We start from the raw sequence: 26275 nt of genomic DNA on the forward strand, positions 1-26275 counted from the left end.
ATACATGTAATGTGCGACATTGAAATTTTGAGGTTGATATAGTTAATTAGATTGTGTTTAATTTAAAATGACTTTACCATGGTGGGCATTTATTTGACACAGTTTTTAACTCACGACTCACATGGGTATAAGAAGTACATATACCAAATTTATGTGCGCCTATCTGTGGATTTGCAGCGTAACTCACAAACGGATTTTAGCAGATTTTGACGCAGTTTTTAAAATAGTAAGGTTCTTAGTTATGTACCTCCGTCATAGATTAGATAAACCAATTGGAAGATCCAATCAGTATTTTTCCTTACAAGGAATTTATATTATTAATGATGTCATTTACTGTTATTTACTCTTTTGAGTCTTATGTTGTGACTATTAATTTGTTTTTTTCTAAGTTTCAATTTTGTTTTGTTGTTGTTGATGACGAAGTAACATTTATATGGATAATGAATTTTATTGTGTCGAGCAAAAACTGTTTAACTTCTCTTTGTAAAACTAAGCTCGTTTGGTTTACTTGTTGTTATTATTTAATTGTATTTGCGTGGCTTTTTGAACATGAATAATTTATAGGTTACGATTCAAATGTGTCAACTGTCACTACAATTTGCAGTTCACTCGATATGGAGACAGTTGATCCGGCAAATTGACCCCAGCTTTGCGCATCAGCGGGTTACATTATATTCAATTATGGCTGAGTAACTTTATACACGCTGGCAGCGACGTGTGAATGGATTGAAACATCCATTTTTTGCATACTTGATTGACTTGATTCGGTCTGTAAATTATATCTTTGCTAACAATGATATTTTAGATAGATAGGTTACGTGCCTACAAAATTACCGCAAAAAGTGATCCGAATTTAGCTACTCCACTGAGCGCACATATGCATAATTTTGTGTTTAATGCCATTATATATTTATGTATATACATTTTTTACAGTTCCTGAACACACAACTCGACATTGTAGACAATATTTAGGTATTATTTGTTTAAATAACTTTCATTGTTCAATAAGCGACTAAAAGAAATTATGTCCGCCTCAGTTTTGATGCGTTAGTGGCCTATCTCTAGTATGAAATATCGTTATTTACTAACATTAAAATGGTAGACGAATATGTTGGTGTCATACACATGAAATTCAATACCGTTTTTATATTTAAAATATTTTTGGAACGCCGAAGACTATAGAGCTATATAGTTAGACATAATAAGTCATCTAGCTTATAAACTAATGTACAATTTAAAAAAATAATTATAAATTTCAATTATTTTCTAGCAAACCTCAACACAATCAAATCAAATACGTACATAGCACGGTAGCGAATTGGCGCAGTCGGTAGGATATCTACTTGAGATTTTTTATTAAGTGAAATGCAATGAAATAAAGAGAGAGGTAGTCTCTCTTTAATATTATGAATAACATTGCACGAGTATATTGAAAGTACTATAATGATCTAAAATGCTTAGTGGCACGATTTGTATTAAATCTGAGAACTTTACTTGAAGGCATTCGCATCGCCGCGCCATAACTCCATAAGGTCATCGAATGTTATGGTACGTGCCCATGTATCGTCGCGGATATTGCACCAACACCCTACGATTATTGTTTACACAACGCCATAAACGCTTTCACTCTCACATGCCATAAATAATACCTAAGCTATCCTTAAGAGGCAGGCGGAGACCGATAGAAGCCACTATACTCATAACCATTAGGTGAGGTACCGGACCGGCGGTGGTAGAATCTGGTACAAGGTGGGTATCTTTAATACTAAGTAGCTAACATAACTATAGTTCTCTTGAATTATAGTTAAGAGAGCTTATATGCATAAATGCACCCGATAATCAAGCGCGTTATACCATTAAGTTTTAGATTTGATTTTTGATATTTGTTTTTGTTTCTGATTGAGTATTTTGTATGGACTCCGTATCGATCGTAGAAGACACGTACCCGTTAGAAGAACTACGGTGGCACCTTTGTCGCTCTAGTATTTCTAGCCTAAAGCGAGCTTACGCGCTCACCCAATCCCTTCGGTTACGGGGTTGCGTTTGTATTATCGATTTCTGAATACGGACACCCGAACTCCTGGCAGAATCGGACGTCAGATCCGTTAGGGATGATGGCTAAGTAAAACCAGACCAGTGTACCTAGTTGGAGTTTTCAATATTTTCATACTGTCACTATCACGTTGACGTAAACGCGAATTTATATGGAATTGAAACAGTTGTGCAGTAGTGCCACTAGATGGCGCTGTATCAATTCCTTAGAAATTCGCGTTTATGTTAACGCGATAGTAACAGTATCAAACTCCCACTAGGCAGTTATCTCTATGTGACTTTGGGTGGGATAAACGTCTATTTTATGTCGTAATAAGTTGAAGAATTATTTTACTGTTCACACAAGTTCAAGTTTGTTTATAATAGCAACTTTACCACCGGCCCATAACGTAAGATCTGCTGAGACGAACCGACAAGAAGATCAATTGCATTATTATCTTTCTTTACAATATATTTATTATTACATAAAATTATTAATTCTACTTCTTCTGTGAAGATAAAAGCCTAATTAACTGTGAATCCCTGTTGCGACAGTGTAATAAAAACAAATAAAATTCTTATGTACACAGTAGAAGTTACATAAAACTTTAGCTTGATCAAAGCAAAAGTAACGTGCTTCATCGGATGTATATATGGAACTAGTAATACTGGATATCTTTACAGTCAAGTTTTTCTCTAGGAAACCATTAAGCGGGCATCCGAGTTTGTAGCCAGGAAATAAATTGGAGGAATTGACATAAGCTCCGATTGCTACGTAACAGCTTTGATGTTTCCTTACTTTGATTTTTTCTCAATAGGTATTTGAAAATGAAAGCTTTCCCTTGTAGAGCGCCAGCGAGATACCATGTTCTATCTATGCTTTCCCAGTTAGTCTACATTACGTTATGCATTTTTCGGTGGTAGATATGTATGTTTGTATATATGTTTCTATAGGCTAATCTCTGAAATGGCTAAAATTACTCTGACGACAGGCTGATGAAAGTCAGCCAGTGAAACTTATGCCTATTTCGGACTACTTTAGTATTTTAGTCGAGTACGAACGATTTTTGGGCGGTAGCAAGTAGTAGTATACACAGTACACTCGAATAGTAGTCCAATTATGCTTTAAAGATTACTTTTACTGATCAAACTTTTTTTTTTAATTTCACGCGACGAAGTCGGGGATAATAGCTAGTTAGCTAATAACAACTATAGCCGTGACAGCCCAATGGATATGACCTCTGCTTCCGATTCTGGAGAGCGTAGGTTCGAATTCGGTCCGGGGCATGCACCTCCAACTTTTCAGTTGTGTGCATTTTAAGAAATTAAATATCACGTGTCTCTAACGGTGAAGGAAAACATCGTGAGGAAACCTGCACATCAGAGAATTTTCTTAATTCTCTGCGTATGAATGCCTGCCAATCCGCATTGGGCCAGCCTGGTGGACTATTGGGCTAACCCCTCTCATCCTGGGCGGAGACTCGAGCTCAGCAGTGAGCCGAATATGGGTTGTTAATGATAATAACAACTACAATGGATTAAACAAAATGAAAATGTTGCTATGCAATTCATCAACTCATCGTACTCATAAATTAGAGATGAATAGCTTATTAAAAGTATACATCCATGAAAAAAAGTAATTAGTCACTTGCTACTTACAATCATAACTGTCAAATCGCGTATTTTGTATGAATACAATCGGCTTTTATCTCCACCAGCCAATCTCTTTTCTCTGAACATCTAAGTAGACATTAGAAATGAATTGTGCTATTTTGGCACAATGTGAAACCAAAAGCAATAGAATATTTTTTTTATAGTCAATAAGTAAATAGATCAGAACTGAGCCAATTTGGAAAAAAAAATTTAAATTGTCCCGAATCAAATCCAGGGACTCTGTTGAATCTAAATTTGAAAGAAAGAAAGAAAGAAAGAAAAATGCGTTTATTTCGAAATTATGCCACACATCACAATATCTCCAGTACACCATGACATCCAGGACAATACCCTGCGATGTGTGGCATAACCCAGAAAATGGCCCCAGCTCAGCATAATGCTAATTTGTGGTTAAAGGATTAGTATTACGCAGGCCAGTTGGTAATTACTTGACGTATGTCAGTTGTCATATACGAAATTGAGATTCTATGTAACATATTATGTTATCCGGTGCCTTCTGAATTGATTGATGTTTATTCTACAAGGTTCATAAGACCAAAATAATGAATAGGCCAGCCGGCCTGTTCTGGTAGGCTACGGGCGCGTTTGGTTACCACCCCACTATTAAAGATTGCTGCCAAGCGATCCAGTGTAGTATTAAGTAGGCTGCGTAGAAACCGTAAGAATTATTATGGGTAGAATGGGCTTAGGTATACCTCTTCCAAGTTAGCCCGCTACCATATTAAAAGCGCGCAGCGCGTCGATACGATGTGGATAAAATTCGAAGCGCACACGAGACGCCGAATTATGACTTTCACGTGACTGAAAAGCACGGAGCGATTGACGCGCGACGCAAATATTATGACATGAGCGCCAAAACCATTTTTACCTAATTGCAAGTAAATTAAACAACATAACGAAAAACAAAATAGCCTTGTTCAAGATATATACCTAATTTTCTATACAAATCAAAAATTTAAGAAAATAAGTTTGCTTTTCCTGAGATTGAAAGCAAAATGTGAGCAAAACATGTATTTTTCAAAAAAATAAACTATCTAGAAAAGTTTTACAAATTGTGTTATTTTGTATAGTCATAACGAAACTAACACTTTGAAATATCATTTACCCAAATATTAGACTCCTAACTTTTCCAGAATCTGAGATCCAGAACCATTTGTAACCACCAAATTACATATTGCACACTCTTAAATTGCATCTTAAATCAATTAGGTGACAACGCATTATTTCATGAAGGGACAGTAAATACTATACCTACCTTTAGTAGAGATCATCAAAATTCTCATCACATACCAAGGGTGAGCCCTGACCGATTATTAGAAAGCATACCGCAAGCGGTCACGTCACTATCTCATTTACAATTTATGGCATGAAAGTTTGGCATTTGTGCACGTGAACGAAAGTTATCTTAATGAAAAATAAATTAGGTTTGACGATATAACTGGCGCAGTTGTGTATTATAATAATTGGTAAATTCTGGCCATGATACCTGTCTGTCTGAAGTCTGAATACCTGTACACTAGTACAGGTATTCAGACTGTAGAAGACAGTCATAGACTAATAAGTATACAAAGAGTCTATGAATGCTCATACAAAAGAGATAATAGAATTCAAAGATGGCTGCCGGATGCATTTCGTGAAATGATGATCTCGTAGCCACGTTGCTGGATTGTCAAATACCGTTTGTGTAAGAGTAAATAATAGCTTTATAGCCCAGTGGATATGACCTCTGCCTCCGATTCCGGAGGGTGTGGGTTCGAATCCAGTCCGGGGCATGCACCTCCAACTTTTCTGTTGTGTGCATTTTAAGAAATTAAATATCACGTGTCTCAATCGGTGAAGGAAAACATCGTGAGGAAACCTGCATACCAGAGAATTATCTTAATTCTCTGCGTGTGTGAAGTCTGCCAATCCGCATTGGGCTAGCGTGGTGGACTATTGGCTTTATCCCTCTCATTCTGAGAGGAGACTCGAGCTCTGCAGTGAGCCGAATATAGGTTGCTAATGATGATGATGATGAAGGGTATATAAAAGAAAGACACCGAACGAGGCCAGAGTTAGTCTGAGCGAAATAGCTAGCCTAGCCTGGAAATTCATAATTTTCAAATCTATAAGTCTGTGGCTAGTTGTGATCCTACCAGAAATACCCCTACCTAAACTACGATACCGCGTAGAACACTGGGGTGCGATTCCGCTATTTTACACTCGTCGATGAAATAATCGTCTATAACAAGTCTTATTCGAATTTGAACTTTATTTATATGGGATGACAAAAGTAAAATGTCACTAACAACGATGTTTCCATGGGGGCGAACGTTGTCGCTGCGCTAACTTTACCTACAGAATTCAGGGACTGAACGAGAGAGAGATGTCCTAATTTATCGAAGAGAATAGTTGAACGAAATGGTGATACTATGTAACAAATGTCATCCGGTGCCTACTGACAACCCTTTGTGGATATCATACAGTAGATGACATTTCTCAGTTTATTTTGATGTTTATTTTAAAAGGTTGCCAATAAAGACAAAATTACGGTGAATAAGCTAGTTGTTCTATCAACAAGGTGACTACAATGAAAAATTAGCCGTTTTATTAAATATCGGTCTTTTTCAGTTAATATATAAAATGAAGCCGTGATAGCCCAGTGGATATGACCTCTGCCTCCGATTTCGGAGGGTGTGGGTCCGAATCCGGTCCGGGCATGCACCTCCAACTTTTCAGTTGTGTGCATTGTAAGAAATTAAATATCACGTGTCTCAAACTGTGAAGGAAAACATCGTGAGGAATTTCTTAATTCTCTGCGTGTGTAAAGTCTGCCAATCCGCATTGAGCCAGCGTGGTGGACTATTGGCCTAACCCCTCTCATTCTGAGAGGAGACTCGAGCTCAGCAGTGAGCCGTATATGGGTTGATAACGACGACGACGATATAAAATGTAATGATAGCTATATCATTATAATAATTACAGTGTTAAAGGCGCGAGTGCACGCACCCGCGGTAATGACGGCTGGCGCGACCTCCACGCTTGCTTTCGCGCACTTTCTATAGCGGCGCTGGTTTTTGCGTAATTACGCACTACCTTGGACATGAACTCGCCCCCATTAGCAGTTACACTTACACGTAACCACTTGTAGCCGTAATGGAAAAGTCACATCAAATTCAAAAGAGACCACATCATCTACGAGTATGCCTCTATGTCGCACCATCCTTAGTACTATCCACACTTCTAACTACAAGTAGGTGTTTCTTCGAGTATGGGTGGTATTTACATTCATTATTTATATATTATTTAATTATATGATTTATTTATATCATTATAAAAAGTGGTATAAAGTTGTTATTGACAGCGATGGTTTGTAAAAATGGTTTTTGATGATTTGAGTCCAGATTTTGTTAGGCAGCGTGAACACCGTCACGCTGCCTATGGATTTTGTGCAGTAATTTACTGTGGTGTAATTATTGATCATAAATTGCTTAGTGGGCATGGAGAATATTTTGGGCAGGGGAGGTGAGTGTTATTGCATTCTAAAGGGATTCCTTAAACATACACCCAAAATCACAAGTCCTGGGACCTGCTCGAGCTGTTTCCTCTACCACAAAATGATGGTACAATCACTGACGCTGCTACCCGTCACATTATACAAAGCAGCCATTTGTCGAACTTATTCTATACACGTATTTTAGATGTCGATTGTTGTCGATTTGTGATATATTCGTAATATCAATCATCCGTTAGGTACACTTTAAGTTTTAGTGTATCTTTGTGGCATCATAGCTTCTATAGTTGTTAACTCTATTGGCAAAGTTATAAACAATTTAAATAAATACAAAAAGCGCCAATAAAACTTCCTTAATTATTATATTGCATGATGTTTATTTCCTTAACACTTAATCATCTTAACTGCTGGGTAAGAAGAAGGAAATTATCAATATTAACTGCTTTCTTAAGTTTGTTGCACACTGCAGCAAAACGCGGAATCCGCATCGCAGCTAATTATATTTCCGAGTACTTTAATGCAAATGCCTTTTGTGTTCAGTATTTTGGCTGGTGGGAGGCTTCGGCCGAGATTAGTTACCGGCAAAGGTAAGTTATCACTTACCATCAGGTGGGATTGTTGACAAGGACTAACTTGTAGAGAATAAAAAAAATAGGTAAAATTACTCTATAAACCAAAAGCATAGTTGTTAATTACTGAAAATTAACAACTATGCTTTTGGTTTATAGATACGGTAGCGGTAGATATATTTTTAAAATGTGATCTACAAGGTAAGTTATGATATTGATAGGATTAACATTTCACTTAAATTATATATGCCAAGTATGAAAAATGTAGATAAATCACACTCTGTGGCGGCGATGATAAAACTCATATGGGCAATCAACTAATATATCTAAATTTTTTATGTTACTTTCTCTACTAGTCTAAATACTTGATTTATTTTTGCGTTGCGTCGTGCAGTCAGCAACCAGCTTTGTATGTCGATGTAATATCTACTATTAATAATTCCACCTGTGGACTGCGATGCATACGACAAGTGCATACGTGATTATTATGTTTTATGAATCGATGTCGGTGATATGAAAGTCTGTTATGACAGCGTCAATAAACCTTGTTTGTGTTTTTTTTTAATTACAATAACGCTGTTATCTATACTTATAATAAATCTGTAGAGAGGTCAATTCTGTACATGAAATATATTTCCAAAATAACTATCAGGGGGTGATTAGTGGTCGATACTGATGCCAAAAATGCAATCAGTAAAATTTTTGTCTGTCTGTCTGTCTGTATGTTCTTTATAGAAACAAAAACTACTGGACGGATTTTAACGAAACTTGGTACAATTATTCTTCATACTCCTGGGCAGGTTATAGTATACTTTTCATCATGCTACGATCAATAGGAGCAGAGCAGTGAAGGGAAATGTTGGGAAAACGGGAGAAGTTACTCCATTTTTTAAGCTTCAGTGGCGTGGTATGTTCGTTATAGAAACAAAAACTACTCGACGGATTTTAACAAAACTTGGTACAATTATTCTTCATAGATGGTTGGGGTAGGGTAGGGGTAAGGTAGGGTTGAGTAGGGTAGGGGTAGGGGTAGTATTAGGGTTTCACGCGGACGAAGTCGCGGGCGTCCGCTAGTTATTAATAATGATATTAAAATAGAATATCATACTACTTAAACATCTCAAATATACGTTTACCTATTATTATTTATCGATGACAGAAACATTAAAACCGCTTACTTTACAGATCAACGTTATGATCAACAGCCTATTTTTAATAACTACAAGGCTCATGTCTCCTGTCATTTCTAGTTTAAGATCCCTGTTAAAAACGATATTCACCCATCTGTTTAATTTTTTTTTTATTCTTTACATGTTAGCCCTTGACGACAATCTCACAAAATGTAAGTGATGATGCTATCGAAGATGAAAGCGGACTAACTTGTTAGGGGGAGGATGAAAATTTTTCCCACACATCCCTTTCAGTTTCTACACGGCATCGTACCAGAACGCTAAATCGCTTGACGGCACGTCTTTGCCGGTAGGGTGGTAAACACCACCGATTTTAGACGGCCGCCTCACTGACCTCACCGCCGACTTAAACTAAACTAAACTATACTAGGCTGGGGCCCTTGGGCATACAAGAATTTGGGGCCCTTTTGGAAAGTAAAAGAAGAAAGAGTTTGTTTTTTGGTTACGATTCTGTAGAGCAAAATCTTCTATTAGGTATATCCTTAAAATCAACATTTTGAAGGATATTGATATTGTCGGTCCTTCGGGGCCCCCTGAGAATATAGGGCCCTGGGCACGGGCCCCGTGTGCTCTTATGGTAAAGACGGTATTGACTGACCTGGTTGTTGTTAGTGACAGGTAAGGCTGCGCTGTGAGGAGGCACCGACTGCACCGGTCGCGCTGGTTTGGCCGCCGCGCGCACGAGCGATGCTCGCTTCACTGACACCATCAGCCAGACGTCTTCCACTCGTTGGCAGACCTGGTCATTGAGAGGAAACGTTGTTGTTTACTATTCACAATATCATGATTTCATATTCGCCTCACTGTTGAGCTAGAGTCTCCTCTCAGAATGAGAGACGTAAGTCCTCCACGCTGGCTCAATGATTGGTAGATTACACACGCGTAGAAAATTAAGAAAATTCTCAGCTAAGCAAGTTTTACGTTCACTGTTTAAACCACGAGATATTTTCTTTTTGGAAGTGCATCCCTAGGACCGAATGCGTACCTACGCCCTCTGAATCGAAGGCGGAGGCATCCGCTGGGGTTTCTATTATAGATATTTATGTATTCTACATAAAGCTAAGACAAAACCAGTAACACTGACGCCATTCCAGTACCATACATAAAGAGAGGTTTAGACGAATCCAATGACGCTGACGAATGTCCTCAGATAAACCTGCGCTGGCCTAGCCTGCTTTGTTTAGATGAGGCCAATTGGATTCATGTATCTCGTATTACACGTTTTGGCTCTTTAAAAAATGAACTCGGGACGAATTCAGGCGGGGGTTGTCGCGAAACTGGTTCTTGGAGTCTTCCAGCAACTTGACTACGGCTATATGCCCCCCCCCCCCCACACCTTTCCCACCACTGTTTATGTATAGACCATGAATTGCGCATCACCTGCGTGACCAGCGCCCTGGTCTCCTGCGTGGCGGACTGCATGAGCATGTCGCGGAACTGCTCGGGCGCCGTGAGCCCGAAGCTCTTGGCGTCCTCCAGCAGCTTGTCCACGGCTATCAGCCCCCCCTCCCCCGCTAGGATCTCCACACCCGTCGCGCACCACTCGTTCGCCTGTTGATTAATATATTGTAGATGATAACAAGTTAACTTGGTTCCTCAGCGTACCAAGGCCTGTACCTATGTAGCACGTCGAAGTCGTCGATTCTATTTCTACAAACGCCAACGCTTCGAACATTAAAAAAATATAAGGAAATAACAGATCTGATCGATAGCTTGATCACGTGACCTGTCGATAATGTCATACCCATATTTTTTTTTGATTTTCGAAGCATTTTCTATTGTAGAAAATGAATCGACTGTCACATGGCTATGGGCTTAGTTTGCTAAAGGTCTTAGCGCTAGTCTTTCTAATATATAAAGAGCTTCAGCAGAAATCTATTGCTAGAGCTTGCTAAACAAAAATATGAAATCATAAATTTACCTAAGCTGGTAATCGAACCCACTAATATCTACAGAGAAGTCCTTGACCTCTCTGTAGAAAAAGTTTCAAAAGTCATCATTTCCTTGTCTGTTGCCAACAATGTAAACAAACAAACGTACTTCCAGAAGATTTTTCTTTCTCTTTAGTTCTATGATATACCTAAATCAATTAGTACAACATTATCATTATTATCAGTCTGTTTTACCGGCCCAATACAGAGCCAGGCATCTCTCCTTATAGAAGGGAATATGGAGCTTGAACCCACCATGATGCCCCAGTGCGGGTTGGCGGTTACAGAATGACGATACAGAAAAATTGGTACGCAAGTATTGTCTTAAGTAACTAGGTATATAACAACGCTTGTCCCGAATTAAATATTAAAATACTAGCGGAAGCCCACAACTTCGTCCGTGTGGAATTCAGTTTTTTACAAATCCCGCGGAAACCATAGATTTTTCCGGGACGAAAAGTAGCCTATGTGTTAATCCAAAGTAAATCTATTTCCATTCCAAATTTCAGCCAAATCGGTTCAGTAGCTCTGCACAAAAGAGGAACAAACATACATACACACACACACACAAACTTTCGCATTTAATAAATAAATAAATAAATATACTTAAACAATACACATCACTATCTAACCCCAAAGTAAGCATACAGAGTAGCTTGTGTTATAGGTGCTAAGATAGTTGATATTATAATATTAATATACAATTATATACTACATATAAATACTTATATAATGTATAAATACACACAGACACTGGAAAACACCCATGTTCATCACACAAATATTTTTCCAGATGTGGGAATCGAACCCACGGCCGTGGATGTAGAAAGCAGGGTCACTACCCACTGCGCCACGCGGCCGTCACATTTATTTAATAGTGTGAAGTGTGATACTCTACGTATAAGTTATAAGTACCTTATCTATTCTATCCATTAATTCTCTAGCTTTGGTAAGTAGCATATTTCGTTTTTGTATTTTATCTATAAGTAATGAACTCGTTCGTCTTAATTCCTCGCATTTTGATTCTATGTGGTCCACAGAGCTCAAGGGATCCTTCATTAATACTTCGCCTGCAAAAACAAATGTGAATTAAAATATTATTTTTTTTATTGGTAAACTTCTGTAACAAGCAAAGGTATTACACCGTACAGGCATGTTTAAGGCAAATTACATTTTTAATTTCAAATTTGGAATTTTATTTATATTCCTGGTCTAGATTTACCAAAGACAATATAAACTAACAAAAAATCTGAACGCTCATTCCCTTTTTCCAGACAAGCCCTGGAAAATCGAGCATTATTAGAAAATAAATAAAATCCGGCGCAAACGAATAAAATAATTACAATAATTACTAATTATTATTTAGTTACATTTTACCTTCGTCTATGACTGTCGAGGCTAAATTGAGATCACAGTTGCACAGTTTTTCAAAGTCATTAGCTTCTTCAATAAGACTTTCAACCCTGTTTGCCGTTTCGCCAACTTCAGTCATATCACACGCTGTCTTTAAATGACCATCTAAAGTAGCCTAAAATATAATATAAAAAAATATTAATAAATATTGGGATGATTATCGATCTTTACCATCTACAATTTTAACATAAAAACGGTATTTGATTTAATAACATTACAACAAGGTTTAATATTAAACATAATAAACTTCTATAACCTATAACCTCCTTCATAATGCAAAAAAAAATAACAATGACTTTGTCAATTTTGACATTTGAGTTGATAAAAAATGTTGGCGTATTTAATTATTTTGCGGTAATTATAATTATTTAACTAATTAATCGTGCGTGTTAAATGTTTTTGTAACTTCAAATTTGTATAAAACAAAATGGTTTTAGATATGATATGTAATTTTCGCAAATGCAGAAAGTTCTTAACCAGCCACGCGTGGGTAACAACATGTTCACATGCCTTTTGCGTAGAACACGGTCAACGGGAATTTAAGAGGAATGCCGAAAATTGCCTAACATGTCCCGCGTGTGGGAGTGAATTGCGTGACAAATTTGACGTTATCCAGGCAGATCTTAAGCCAAGTGAGACATTCAAATCAATTGTATTAGCGGGTTTGACGCCCGATGTTATCATGGACGTAACTATGCGTGCGATGTCATTCTGGTCGTACCAAGTAAAACAAGAGACACTATACCAAGAGAGCCTGGCAAAACACGCTAAAGAAAAACTCAATTGTCTAGAAGAGACGAACAATCTGAACATACAAAAACTAAAAGCTGAATTAGACACGTGCAAACGTAAAATGGCGTCATTGCAAACAGATTTCTGTAAGAAAAACAAACAAGCTGAAGAACTTACAGCAAGTTTAGAGGAAAAGACGAGACAAATACAGAAGTTAACATTTCAATTGGAAACACAGAAGCGAAAGGACTTTCGTTTACCGAATTTCGAAGATAAGGTAAACCAAAATAATCAAGAAAAGTTTTTAAATACTACGGATCTGATCGGCAAAAGGGCCGCGACAGAAGCTTTTGTATTTAAGCCTGTAAGAGAAATTGAGAACTTGTTCTGTTCGCCGAAAACACCAATGTTTGATTTTAGATCCAAAAGTAAACGTAACAACGGGTTTAAGTTTAAACCTACGAACTCTTAGTAATTAGTAATAACGCATGCAATGTGTGTGTACTTAGTGTTAAGATTACCTGCATTTGTTTAAAGTTTAATAAAAATGTCCTAAATTTTAACCAATGATTTAATTTCATGGAATGTTTCTGCCAAAAGTTGTCGAATTGTTTCTCAGTCTCATCTAGTTGTACAAGTAACCTGCAAGGAGAATCTTATTAAATGTAATTATAGTTATTTAAACATTAATTGCATTTTAGCGAATTGACGACCTGCGTGGAGGAGTGATATGCGCGGTGGATTTACAGGACGGAGGTCCTGGGTTCGATTCCCAGGTCGGCACAGTTTAGATTTTCTTATTTTTTAAATTGGCATGCCTCCTAGTATGCCGGACTGCATCATCACTCAAAAAGATGAGATCGCGGTGAAGGCTTAACTCATCATTGATCCCTCTGCCCTGCCGACAAAGGCGTACCGCCAAGCGATTTAGCGTTCCAGTACGATGTCGTATAGAGACCGAAAGAGGATTTTCATCCTCCTCCTAACAAGTTAGCCCGCTTCCATCTTTGATTGCATCATCACTTGTAAAAGAATTTAAAAAAAAAAACATTGTTTATTGTTTACCTTTCAACAGCAGCAACATGACTAATAATATTATAAGTAAGATTTGGTTTGCGCACTTGCGACAGCAACTCTTCCCCCTGACTCGTCGCTGACGATAGCTCGCTTTTTAAAGCTTTATATCTGAAAACAACAACAACAGAAGTTAATGAAAAAATAATTAGGTAGGGGGAAGACACTTAACGACTGACGGCACCTATACTTCAGTCTTGCTGGATGTGTATTGTTTGCCAACAAACAAATTAAAAATGAGGGTATGAATGGCTAATCATTTCACATCTAATAATTAATCACAATTAATATGTTCTTGAAATAATTTCGATTTGGAGGGCGTAGCTTCGAATAGTCCCGGGCATGCACTGCCAACTTTTTAACAACGAAGTTAAATATCACGTGTATTAAATGGTAAAGGAATAACATCGTGAGGAAACCTGACATCGTGAGGAAACCTGCATAGATACCTGAGAATTTCTTATTTCCCTACGTGTGTGAATTCTGTCAATCCTCATTGGGCCAGAGGGGTGGACTAAGGCCTCACGCATCTCATTCAGAGAGCAGACTCGTGCTCAGTAAGCCGAATATGAGTTGTTAATGATGATGATGATAAGAAATTAATGCCAACTTTGTATCGTATTACACATAGGTTGGAAACATTGAAAGATACTACTTATATAAAAGAAATTAAAAAAATACAAATTAGATTATTAAAAAAAGTAAAGAAAAAATGTAGCCAAAAAATAGATGGAAATTATGAATATTTGTTTAAAGAATTTAAGATTTTACCGATAGACGTTAAAATTGAATATCTAGTTTCTAAAGAAAATTACTACACATATAAGTATAAAAAACCTATACAGTTCTTAAAATCTCTAAGAAATAACAGGAAAAAAAAATATATCATGCCAAAAGCCAATAATTTCTATGGTGAAAGAACTACCGGCTACATGGTACCTAAAATATATAATAAAATTGAGTGGCTCAAAAAAGAAAGGGAGATCAGTGAAGGAGTCCTCAAGAAGAAATTAAAGAAAGTTTTCCTTGGGGACCCCATCACTGACGGATGTACTTAATAGAAATTATTTGCACCTTTTGTATTTTTTTTTTGTATTATTTCATTTTATAATATTAAATTCCTAGGTTACCTTAGTTTTAATTATCTTATTAAAATTAGATTTAGCAATTACTTTTAAAAAATAACTAGAATAATGAGCGTCAACTCGCCAACAAACTGCCTGTACAGTTTGGCGAGAGTATCGATATGTAAAATAATTGTTATATCTTATCAATAAAATAAATAAAAAAAAAAAAAAAAAAGATATTAACAACGTACTACAACAAAAGCTTAAATCGGGCTATAGCAAATTATTGTCATCACATAGTTTTAGTCATCATCATTATCAACCCATATTCGGCTCACTGCTGAGCTCGAGTCTCCTCTCAGAATGAGAGGGGAGTCCACCATGCTGGCCCAGTACGGATTAGCAGACTTCACACACGCAGAGAATTAAGAAAATTCTCTGGTATGCAGGTTTCCCTCACGATGTTTTTCCTTCACCGTTTGAGATACGTGATATTTTTTTTAACCGACTTCAAAAAGGAGGAGGTTCTCAATTCGGTCGGTGCATTGTGCATGTCCCGGAGTCGGAGACAGAGGTTATATACACTGGGCTATCACTGGCATATAGTTTTAGTATTAAACAAATACTATAATTACCTAGATTCTTGTGATTCTAATAATTCTTTGGTTTGTGTGGGATCGTTCCCCATATCGCAGTCCACTATCTCTCGCATGAAGTCGTCCAGCTTGCTCGATATCTCCTTCATCAGCGTTGAGAACTTCTCCAGAGCCTTTAAGAAATTTTTATGACGTACAGTGTTTTATTTAATCAGTTTATTTTTTTTTAATTATTCCTGCTATTTCTCAGTTTTTCGTATGGCGATCAGCACATTACGAAATGTCCTTTTTATCCACATAAGTGGTTCAGAGCGCAAGGGTGGTAAACATCATAGAATGTTGAAGAAAAAAACTCAATGGTTAATAAATGCATTATACCCCATTTTAATTATCATCATCATCAGGTGCCTTCTTCGAAAAGAAGTTTGGCGGTCAGATGGAGAAAACTTTTCCGATCATAAGAGATATATTTTTCAGCTGGCTGTAATTACTCTTGGTCCAATCTTTAATATCGTCCACCCATTTACTTACGTCCCTGTCGTCCTCGTGCCCTTTTTCCGACTATCTTGCTTTCTAGAATCAACCTAGGAAACTCGTAGAGGGGTCCTCTTTCCTCATTTTGATTATACCTCATGTCAATCCAACTACTGAGACGAATCTAATGAATGCCATGGGGTTTAGACAGTGCTAAATAGTGAGGCATACGGCCGGTGACGCCCGTGGTCGCCACATGCCAGAAAACGCCGCTTCTAGCTTTAGGTGGCGTCGTTTGTGCTTGTGTCATGATGATAATGGGATAGGGATGTGGATATTTGATCGTGTGTGGTTGGCGTAACTTACAATTCGCTGTTGTATCCACTCCGAATGTGAGTACTGCAATTCGCCGCCCAAGTCTGGTGTGAGCTGCGAGCGGTCGAAGTGTTCGTACAACTCCTCCACACTGGAGCAGACCAGCACTCTGAAGCGGAACTCCTCCTTGAACAGCTTGCTGCTAACTTCAGACAGCGCTTTTTGGAGGAAACTCGCCGGTCTGAGGACGTACACCGCGTGTATCATGCCCGGAAAGAATTCCTGTAAAACCATATTTTTTTATTATAAAACGCCCTTTCTTTTCAAACTTTTTTTTGTGAGGTATGCAGATAAAGGAAATGGTCCACAATGTATGGAGCCCAGGTCCAGTCATTGTACCCTAGCGGAAATAAAAGAAAATATTTTTTTGAACTATTTTTGATTATACAAATCTACGAATTTACTTTAATTCTTTCGAAATAATATTCATTATCTCCCAAGAAATGCAACACTAATACGGGTATTAATGGCGGATTGATGACGTTTTCAATGCAGTAATCGACTTGACGTTTGCTGTCAATTGTCATATCATAGTTGCTTTAAGGGCGCTTTTTATTTTTTTTATTTCTTTTTATTTAGTTAAATTTAATCAATTTAATTAATTTTAATAAGATCCTTGTATTTTTTTCATTTTAATGATACGGGGTACAAAAGTGGACCTGAAATGGACCATCTCCTTTGTATGGAGCCCAGGCCTTGGTAATAAAAATCCCTGTATTTTAAGTTTGTATAATGTATAGTACGAATAGCTGAGCTTATAATAGATCATCTTTTAACAAACCTTGAAACGATAAAAAAAAATCTTTTGGCCGAAATGCAATCATCTTTGTGGCTTTAACTCAGATAATAGGTAACTAATAAACAGTCAACGCATTTCTAATGTTAGATAGCATGCGACTTAGCAATTTATTCAAATCACTCTCTTATAAGGAGACCGGTGTGGAACCAGTAGAGGGTCCATTTAGTAGGGTTCCGTAGCCAAATGGCAAAAACGGAACCCTTATAGATTCGTCACGTCTGTCTGTCTGTCCGTCCGTATATCACAGCCACTTTTTTCCGAAACTATAAGAGCTATACTGTTGAAACTGAGAGTTGATGAATATTCCGTGAACCGCAATAAGATTTTCATACAAAAATAGTAAAAAAAATATGGGGTATACTTAAAACTGAAACTCGATTTTCATCAAACCCATACGAATGAAGTATCTATGGATAGGTCTTCAAAAATTATATTGAAGTTTCCAATATCAGTCTCTTCTATATTGAATAGTTTGATAGTTTGCGCGAAAGACGCTTCCAAAGTGGTAAAATGTGACCCCCCCCCCCCTGTAACTTCTAAAATAAGAGACTGATAAAATTAAAAAAAATATATGATGAACATTACCATGCAAACTTCCACCGAAAATTGGTTTGAACGAGATTTTGTAAGTAGTTTTTTTTTAATACGTCATAAATCGTAATCGTATTATGTATATATGTAATGGGTATATGTAATTAATGAGCAAGAAGTTTATTTTACTTGCTGCTACGGAACCTTCATACGCGAATCCGACTCGCACTTGGCCTTTTTTATATTATACATAGGAGTAGCGCAGTGGGGTTAAGATTCACATCCTGGCCTCGGGCCGTTAAAAGAGAGCCTCATTATGATGATCTGGCCATTTAACTTAAAAAAAAAACCTGAGCACAGACCAGAGCAAATCAGAATTTAAAATCTCACTCACCGATATTCGCAGTAACACCGTTTTAACGGAATTCCACCTGTCTTTTCTCCTATCGATTATTATGTGAAACCCCATTTCTGCTTCTAACAACCTGAAAGAAAATAACATAACTTTAAACTACATTTCCGTATTACTTATGGTCTAAGATCAGGCATTAGAGATATATACCCTCATCTGTTATTCATTACTGATAAGAAATTGTAAAGAGATAATGATCAAAGTGACACATTACAAATAGGTTACCTATATTTAATTTTTGCCAAACACTATTTTATACAAAATCTCGGCAAGATCAAGATCAAAGGCAACCTAATACAGTCAAATTAAGCATAAAATATATAAATTATAAATAACGTTACTCAACTGTTTATATCTGGCAACCTCAAAGTTGCAGTATGAAAGCAGCAGACCTTTATTATTCAATTCTTATAATTATATTCTATTAACTAGAGTACGATTTTTTTTAATTAACCATTTAATACGATTCGGCCGCAATTTAACTAGGCAACGTGCAATGTGTCAATTTGAATATTACTTATTTCTTATCCCAAACAAATAACAGATGAGAGCAATGATGTTAAATACTGTTAGATGTGTTACTAGGTCATGAAAAATGTGGCGCTCAAAAGAGGAAAATTCCACATCTCAATGTTAGTTGTGGTTGTGGTCAAAAACGAACGTTATTTAAACAAATAATACCTAAATATCGTCCACAATTTCGAGTTGTGTGTTCAGTAAAATTATCATTGGATGAGAGTATATTTTCCTTAAGCCAGCTCTTGTACTATTATAGCATGCAGGTTTCTTAACACCTCTGTAATCTGTTTACTGTACACAGGTACGTAACGGTCTTTCACACCGTTGTACTAGTTACGTCTGTTATGATGGATGCAATTCTGATAGTTTTCTCTTTCGTGAGAATCATTCAACATATAAGCAAAGTGTAATAATCGTTTGGTTCTGTGAAGCAAGTCATTGATAGTTTCTGTTTGCTGCGGTCCGATTACTTTGAGATGAAAGATTTATATCATTTAATTTTATTAGTTACCATGATTTCACTTGGTATTGCTTTCTAATTGGTTTCTACATCCTACTGGAATACGAGTCCGATTTTATAATGTAAAATATTGCTGATTTATCTCAATTAATTGTACGTATAGCGTACGTACGCATCTACACCAAAACCTATTTAACTAATAATTCTTTCACCAACAAAAAGCTACATTATTTGGAATAGTATAATGAATGAGAATGAGAACTGGGAATGGGAATGGGAGCTACGCGTGTGAAACCGCGAGGTCTTGCTAGTCTAATATATTGTTACGGAGGATCTTAGTAATTGCGACATAAGTTCCACAATCGCTCGAAAATATCGAGTTGTTTACAATTTGAAATAACAATCTTTTGTTATAATTTTTTTTGTCGAATTTCGTAGAATAAACAGCACGCGTGTAGACATTCCCAGAATGATTTAGAATCATTCTCAGGGATACAAATACGCGACGGAGACGACTTTCGTGGCAGTGTAACTTCGGAACGAAGTGGAGTAACATTAGAGTGATACCAGCGATACAAGTGGACAATAGTGAACTCGGCTATAATTTTGGACAACGAATTACTTTCGGTTGGAAGTGTGTATTGCTACTCGGATTAAGGAGTAGAATAAAGTCTCATACGTGTCACCAGGTGTTTCATTACAAATCTTCGAACCCAAGTTCGTAACAATATAAAATTCTCATGCCACAGTGTCGCATTGCCATACTCCCAAATGGCTTGACCTATTCTTATATTGTATTGTATAGTTTACTTACGAGGGCACCGAGGTGAGGTAGAGCAGCAAGCGGCGGTACTCGGCGGCGGAGAGCATGTGGAAGTTGTTGTGGTCGGGGAAGGTGACCAGTGGGCGGTGGTCGCGCGCCAGCCCGCCCGTGGCCAGCACGTACTGCGGCAGAAGCAGCTCGCCCACGCTGCGCCCATCCTCGCTGTCGCTGCCGCAGCCATCGCATTCCGCTTCTGGAATATACAGACAGTCTTATACAATCAGAAACGTATAATATAGTAGTTGGACAGGCGTTGATCCACTATCTATATATATCAAAATGAATTGCTGTTCGTTAGTCTCGCTAAAACTCGAGAACGGCTTAACGGATTTATCTTATCTTGGTCTTGAAATGTTCGTGGAGGTATAGGGAAGGTTTTAAAGGTGAGAAAAAATCAAATAATTTTCGGGAAAACCCTTAAAACATCCCTAGGTAGGGGTAGGGTAGGGTAGGGGTAGGGTAGGGGTAGAGGTATAGAAGGGTAGAGTAGGGATAGAGAATAAGTGCACTTATGTCAAAACGAAGCTTGACCGGGTCCGCTAGTTCACCAATAAAAAATCGGCTGTCTGTAAAGACGGTTTACTGACGATAGTTGAACGTAACAACGTTAGAAAATAGTGATGGAATGGTTGCATTTTTCAAAAGAAAATTATTCAAAACAATAAATAAATTAAATACTGTTCGTTTTTCTAAAATATTGTTTAATAATCTTCATAGACCAGAATATACTTTTTTCAGCTGGCAACCCTAGAGCGAGGGAACGACGCATGTCATCGACGTCATTTTTCGAGTGTGCAGGCTCCATCGCATTATAAGACGTTGTCACGTCAAAAAAAACAATTCCTAACTTCAAAATGTAGAATAAAAACGTATGCCCTTACTCGTACTTGTAAATGGAGTGTCATGAAAACATATGATAAAAGCAATAAATATGATCAAAAATGATAAAAAATCTCCAAAAAAAAATTCGTACATATAAATGGCTGTAGTAGGCTGGCAGTAGCCGAAAAGAGGAATAAACATACACACACACACACACACGAACTTTCGTCTTTATACTATTAGTGTTATACTAGGTTACCCAAACTCATAAAGAAGCTTTAAAAAAGCTAACAAGTCGCCGTATGTTTGGGATAGAAATTGTTGAAACTCATAATAAAGCCTAATCAGCGAACAAAGCAAATTGTGTCAACAGTGCTTAGTTCGGCAGAAACGTTAAATGAACCTGAAAAGCAATCAGTATGCGCCGATGCACGCGCGTATAAGAGCGGTTTCAGACTAGCGTTTTATACACGCGTATGAGCTCGTTTTTGGAAGCGCATGTAGGCGCGTATAGGCGCGCCTCGTATACATTATGTTGATACCGACACGACACCACCGGTTCGAGCGAATACGTCGAAATATGCCCGTTTAGGCTCGGTCTAGAAAGGCGAATTCGCGCGTGTCGCGTATTTTGAATTCGCGCGATGCTTGTGGACGCGATGTATTGATGTCTAGTACTTCGAAAACGCGCGTATGAATTCGCGAGATACGATTCGTGACGAATTCGAACCTTCTGAACAAGGACTTACGCGAGTTCGGTTTTTGGAAGCGCGTAATGTAGAGCGCGTGTGAGCGCGTATGCTGAAACGACCGTATACGCGCAAAAAATACGCTAGTCTAAAATCACCTGATACTGGGAGGATGTTTGAAAGTCTAACGAGTGTGAAAGCAGACGTTTATGTCATCACTGTCTATACGATTTAAATACGAATTGACGAAGTTAATTGTTTTGCATTTTAAAATGTTTACCTTCAGACGCACACAATTGTATCCGTGTGGAGTTAATTTTTAAATTCTGAAATTACTTTTCCCTCGTTTGTTTTATTAACTTGTGCTTGATCATCTCATCTAAATCTAAAAATCTAACAATACCAGCATTGTACACTTTCTTTTGTCTTGGGCTGTCAGTATGTTGTCCGTAACATCCAAAAGCGCAGATACTGTGCTCCTACCAGCTCTGAAACCTGATTGCAAGTCTTTAACAGTAGCAGGATTAATAGATTTGGGAATTGGACGCACCACTGCTACTTTCCAAGCATCTGGAAAGATCGAATTATCAATTGAGGCATTAATGATTGATGAGATAACTCCAAGACTCTGTGGAAGTGTCATAAGCAACATATCCAATGTAATCTCATCGGTCCCTTCTGCATTTGAATGTAGATTCTTAATAATTTTGTAAATCTCATTTTCAGAAGTAGCACGAAGCGAAAATGTGCTAGATGTTGCCCTGCTAAATTCATAAAATGTAAGCTGACGGGTTACCTTCATCAAAGTTTTATCCTTCGCCACTGTTACCTATGGTAGAGTGCAGCATGAAGTATGTCAGGCTATCGCAAGCTCTTGTTCCAACTGGTACATACTGAAATATCCAGCAAGCGTAATATAAAGAGCGCCTACTTACAGACGGCCTCTACAGCGCTGAGCGCACTCACGTGTTCGACCCTGACATTCGTGAAATGTTGAACTTGGCGCATAAAAACGTGTTTCTGCTATAATTTACTTACTAATGTTTGTTTACAAACACTGGGATGATTTCGAAAACTTATATAGAGTGCGTTTACACTGATACGAGACGATCCATGCAGAAATCAAGTATATAGATACCTATTGGTACCTATGAAACAAAGACTTTCTTATTCAACAACAAGTTATCCCTTGACTGTGATATCACCTGATGTTAAGTGACGATGCTGTCTAACTATATAGAGCCTTGCACTGCATGAGTATGCTCCACAGAATGTTAGACATTTCACCCAAAACTCTTAACAGTTTCTAGTTAGTAGATGAAAATCTCATAGCTCAGCGAGTCGCGAAGCTGAAGTGGCAATGGGCTAGCCACATAGTTCGAAGACCCAATGGACGTTGGGGTCCCAAGGTGCTGGAATGGCGACTCCGCATCGGAAAACGCAGAGTTGGTCAACCTCCCACTAGGTGGACCGAGGACATTAAGCGAGTTGCAGGATGCTGGCGGCCTGAGACCGCTGTGGACGTCTATCGGCTGATAATGATGATGATGAGATGAAAATCGCAATAACTGCGAACTAATTCGAACTACTTAAATCAGTTAACGATTTAAACATGTTAGTATTTCTAATTGTTATATTAAACTACTATCTACTAATTTACGCAGTGCGTCCAAAGTAGACATAATAAAACAAATAACAATTAGTTTATCTATATTTCTGTTATTTTCGTCCATTCCAGCACGATCCTTTTAACGAAATTGTATCCCGTCCATATTCTAGGAACGACTTCAGGGGACGCGTGACGAATTTGTGTGGAACACGCAACCGGCACTTTTATGAGGCCTACGATTGTGCCTAATGGCTACAACCTTAGTGAAACGTTCAGAGGGCCTAGTGGCAGTTTGATACTGTTACTGTCACGTAACGTAAAAGCGAATTTCTAAGGAATTGAAACAGCGCCATCTAGTGGCACTACTGCACAACTGTTTCAATTCCATATAAATTTGCGTTTACGTCAACGTGATAGTAACAGTATGAAAATATTGAAACTCCCACTAGACACACATATTATTTATTTCTGACTGTGTAAGTGCCGTTAGGCTCCGTTATGGGACCTCAGAGAGGCGTCACCTGGTAGTTTGTACGAGCGCAGAAGCATCTGATGGGCCCGAAGGCAGAAGCAGAAGAAGAGATGAACGAATCGACTCTCTAAGGGCGTCTCCTTTTTTATTTTATCTAGAAACATACCTTAACAGCCTCAATAGCTCAACGGTAAGAGTAAGTCGAACTCATCACCGAAGGGTGGTGATTCGATCCTCGCTCCGTTGGTCTATTGTCGTACCCACTCCTAAAACACTTTTTCCCGACTAATTGGAGGGGAACGGGAATATTGGTCATATTTAAAAAAAATCGCGGTTTCACCCGCATAGTAGCCGTTCCTATAGGAATACGGATATAAAATATATTTACTAGATACTTATACCACTGATCCATTTGCTCCTCTTTGTATTCACATCGTTTTTTAAATTTTTGATACGTGCGGATCAGTGACGTGTTTCGGAGGCTCTGTATCAAAATTAGTTGGGGGGGGCAAATATGAAGGGTAAAGACTTCCTCTTCGTGATAGCCCAGTGGATATGACCTCTGCCTCCGATTCCGGAGGGTGTGGGTTCAAGTCCGGGGCATGCATCTCCAACTTTTCATGTGCATTTTAAGAAATTAAATATCACGTGTCTCAAACGTTGAAGGAAAAACATTTTGAGGAAACCTGCCTGGAAATTTTCTTAATTCTCTGCGTGTGTGAAGTCTGTCAATCCGCATTGGACCATCGTGGTGGACTATTGGCCTAAACCCTTTAATTATGAGAGGAGACTCGAGCTCAGCAGTGAGCCGAATATGGGTTGATAATGATGAATGAAGATGAATTTTAGCTTTCACACGCAAAGGGGCCCTGCAGTCCAGGGTCCCGAAGCATTGATACGGCTGATACGGTACGCCCCTGGTACGGATACGCTGACAATCTATATAGTCAATGGTCATTCAAACGCAAACATAAAGCAATACCAACACTAAAAGTAAGTGGCTCAAGTATGCCTGACAGAGAGTTACATATTTGTACCTTTTGCCGTGGAGACCCTTGGGCCATGGAGTCGCAGTGCCAAAAAATTTTACCGAATCATTTCACCGCGGCTAGTAGCCTCGACTGGTGTCAGAAGGGCTGGCTCATTTTGCCCAAAGGATCAGCCTGGCTGTCCAGCGCGGAAATGCAGCCAGTATTCTTGCCACCATTCCACGTGGGCATGATTTGTTTTTAGGATAAGTTAGCTTAAGTTCCTTATTGTATTCACACTAAAACGTATCCGATCAAAACCAGACGGCTTATAGCGATGATTTATGTAGGTACATGTTAGTCTAGGACGCGGTCTACAGTCTAACATTACACATACGAAATGCCTGTATCATGTAACGAAACCACAAATATTTGGCTCAGATTTTGGGTCAGACACCAAAACCACAAACGCCTGCTTTGTGGGCCATTTAGCAATATCGAATACGTGCCAAATCATATCCAATATACATTTTGCTACTGCAAATAAAAAATGCAAACAAAGTGGACCTGAAATACTGCATAAACACAATTAATCACAACAGCCGATAGAAGCGATGGACAGCCAATACAGGCCTTTTCGGCTCTTCGAATTATGTGCTTCGCCCTTAGACACATCAGCTTCGCGATTCGTTGAGTTATTTATTAAAACAATTTCTTATAATGAATAGCATTTGATTGCTAAAATTCTAAAAAACTTGATTAGAGGCCTAAGTTTAATCGAAAATGGGATGGTGCGACTGTTTCTTTTTTTCTTTTTTCTTTGACTGTTTCTTTTTTTCTCGTAAAATAATATCAAGGGGCTGCCGTGCCCCTTGATATTATTTTACGAGATTTTATTTAGCTAACTTGTCCTTTTAACATGTCATACTACATGTCAAATCTTGAAAGCTAAGAACTACTAAGCTTATGTAAAAATATATATACTGTTCGAAGAATTTTTGCAAGTCAGCTTATTTTTAGATTGAGACTAAGGTCTTAGTCTACTCTCTATCATTGAAATATCCCCAAGGAAAGCTAGTAAAAAAAAATAGTATTTTTATTCATGCATAAACCGGAAAAAAATGTTGGAACGTAAAAGTGTATGTAATAAAACATAATTTTCTTCGTACCCTTCCATAAAGTTCGCGTCTGGTTACAAAGATTCGATTTCCCGCCGTCTTTCCAACCCCGTGGCATAGGATCTAGAAGCCATAGTTGGTACATGGTTCTAGTAGGGTTGTTTGCAAAGATTTTCTACTATAGATATGTTACGTGCCTACAAAATCACCGCAAAATGTTATCAGAATTTAGCTACTGTACTGAGCGCACCCATGAACAATATTGTTTACTTACATTATATTATACTAGCTAAAGCCGCACGGTTTTACCCGCGTGGCCGTAGGAATACGAATAAAATATAGCCTAAAGCCTTCCTTGATAAATGGGCTATCTAATACTGAAATAATTTTTCAAATTGGACCAGTAGTTCCTGAGATTATCACGTTCAACTAAA

The 26275-nt window shown here is 38.0% G+C and overlaps 1 protein-coding gene across 5 annotated transcripts in view; it reads right to left on the reverse strand.

Moving 5' to 3' along the window:
• Positions 1-26275, reverse strand: part of LOC112050201 (guanine nucleotide exchange factor DBS) — a 135658-nt gene that overhangs the window by 63409 nt on the left and 45974 nt on the right. For all 5 annotated transcript variants that reach the window (XR_002887138.2, XM_024088400.2, XM_024088404.2 and 2 more), the window contains exons 2-11: positions 20155-20356; positions 18344-18434; positions 16611-16841; positions 15810-15943; positions 14099-14218; positions 13555-13675; positions 12266-12416; positions 11804-11958; positions 10338-10508; positions 9556-9696 (exon numbers count right to left, since the gene is read on the reverse strand). Coding sequence is in view for 4 of the 5 variants with exons in the window: in XM_024088400.2 (XP_023944168.2) it covers positions 9556-9696; positions 10338-10508; positions 11804-11958; positions 12266-12416; positions 13555-13675; positions 14099-14218; positions 15810-15943; positions 16611-16841; positions 18344-18434; positions 20155-20356 (1517 nt within the window). In the remaining variant the exon portion in view is untranslated. The remainder of the gene's footprint in view (positions 1-9555; positions 9697-10337; positions 10509-11803; positions 11959-12265; positions 12417-13554; positions 13676-14098; positions 14219-15809; positions 15944-16610; positions 16842-18343; positions 18435-20154; positions 20357-26275) is intronic.

The sequence above is a fragment of the Bicyclus anynana genome, chromosome 1 (genome assembly GCF_947172395.1).
Source record: "Bicyclus anynana chromosome 1, ilBicAnyn1.1, whole genome shotgun sequence".
NCBI classification, from domain to species: Eukaryota; Metazoa; Arthropoda; class Insecta; order Lepidoptera; family Nymphalidae; genus Bicyclus; species Bicyclus anynana.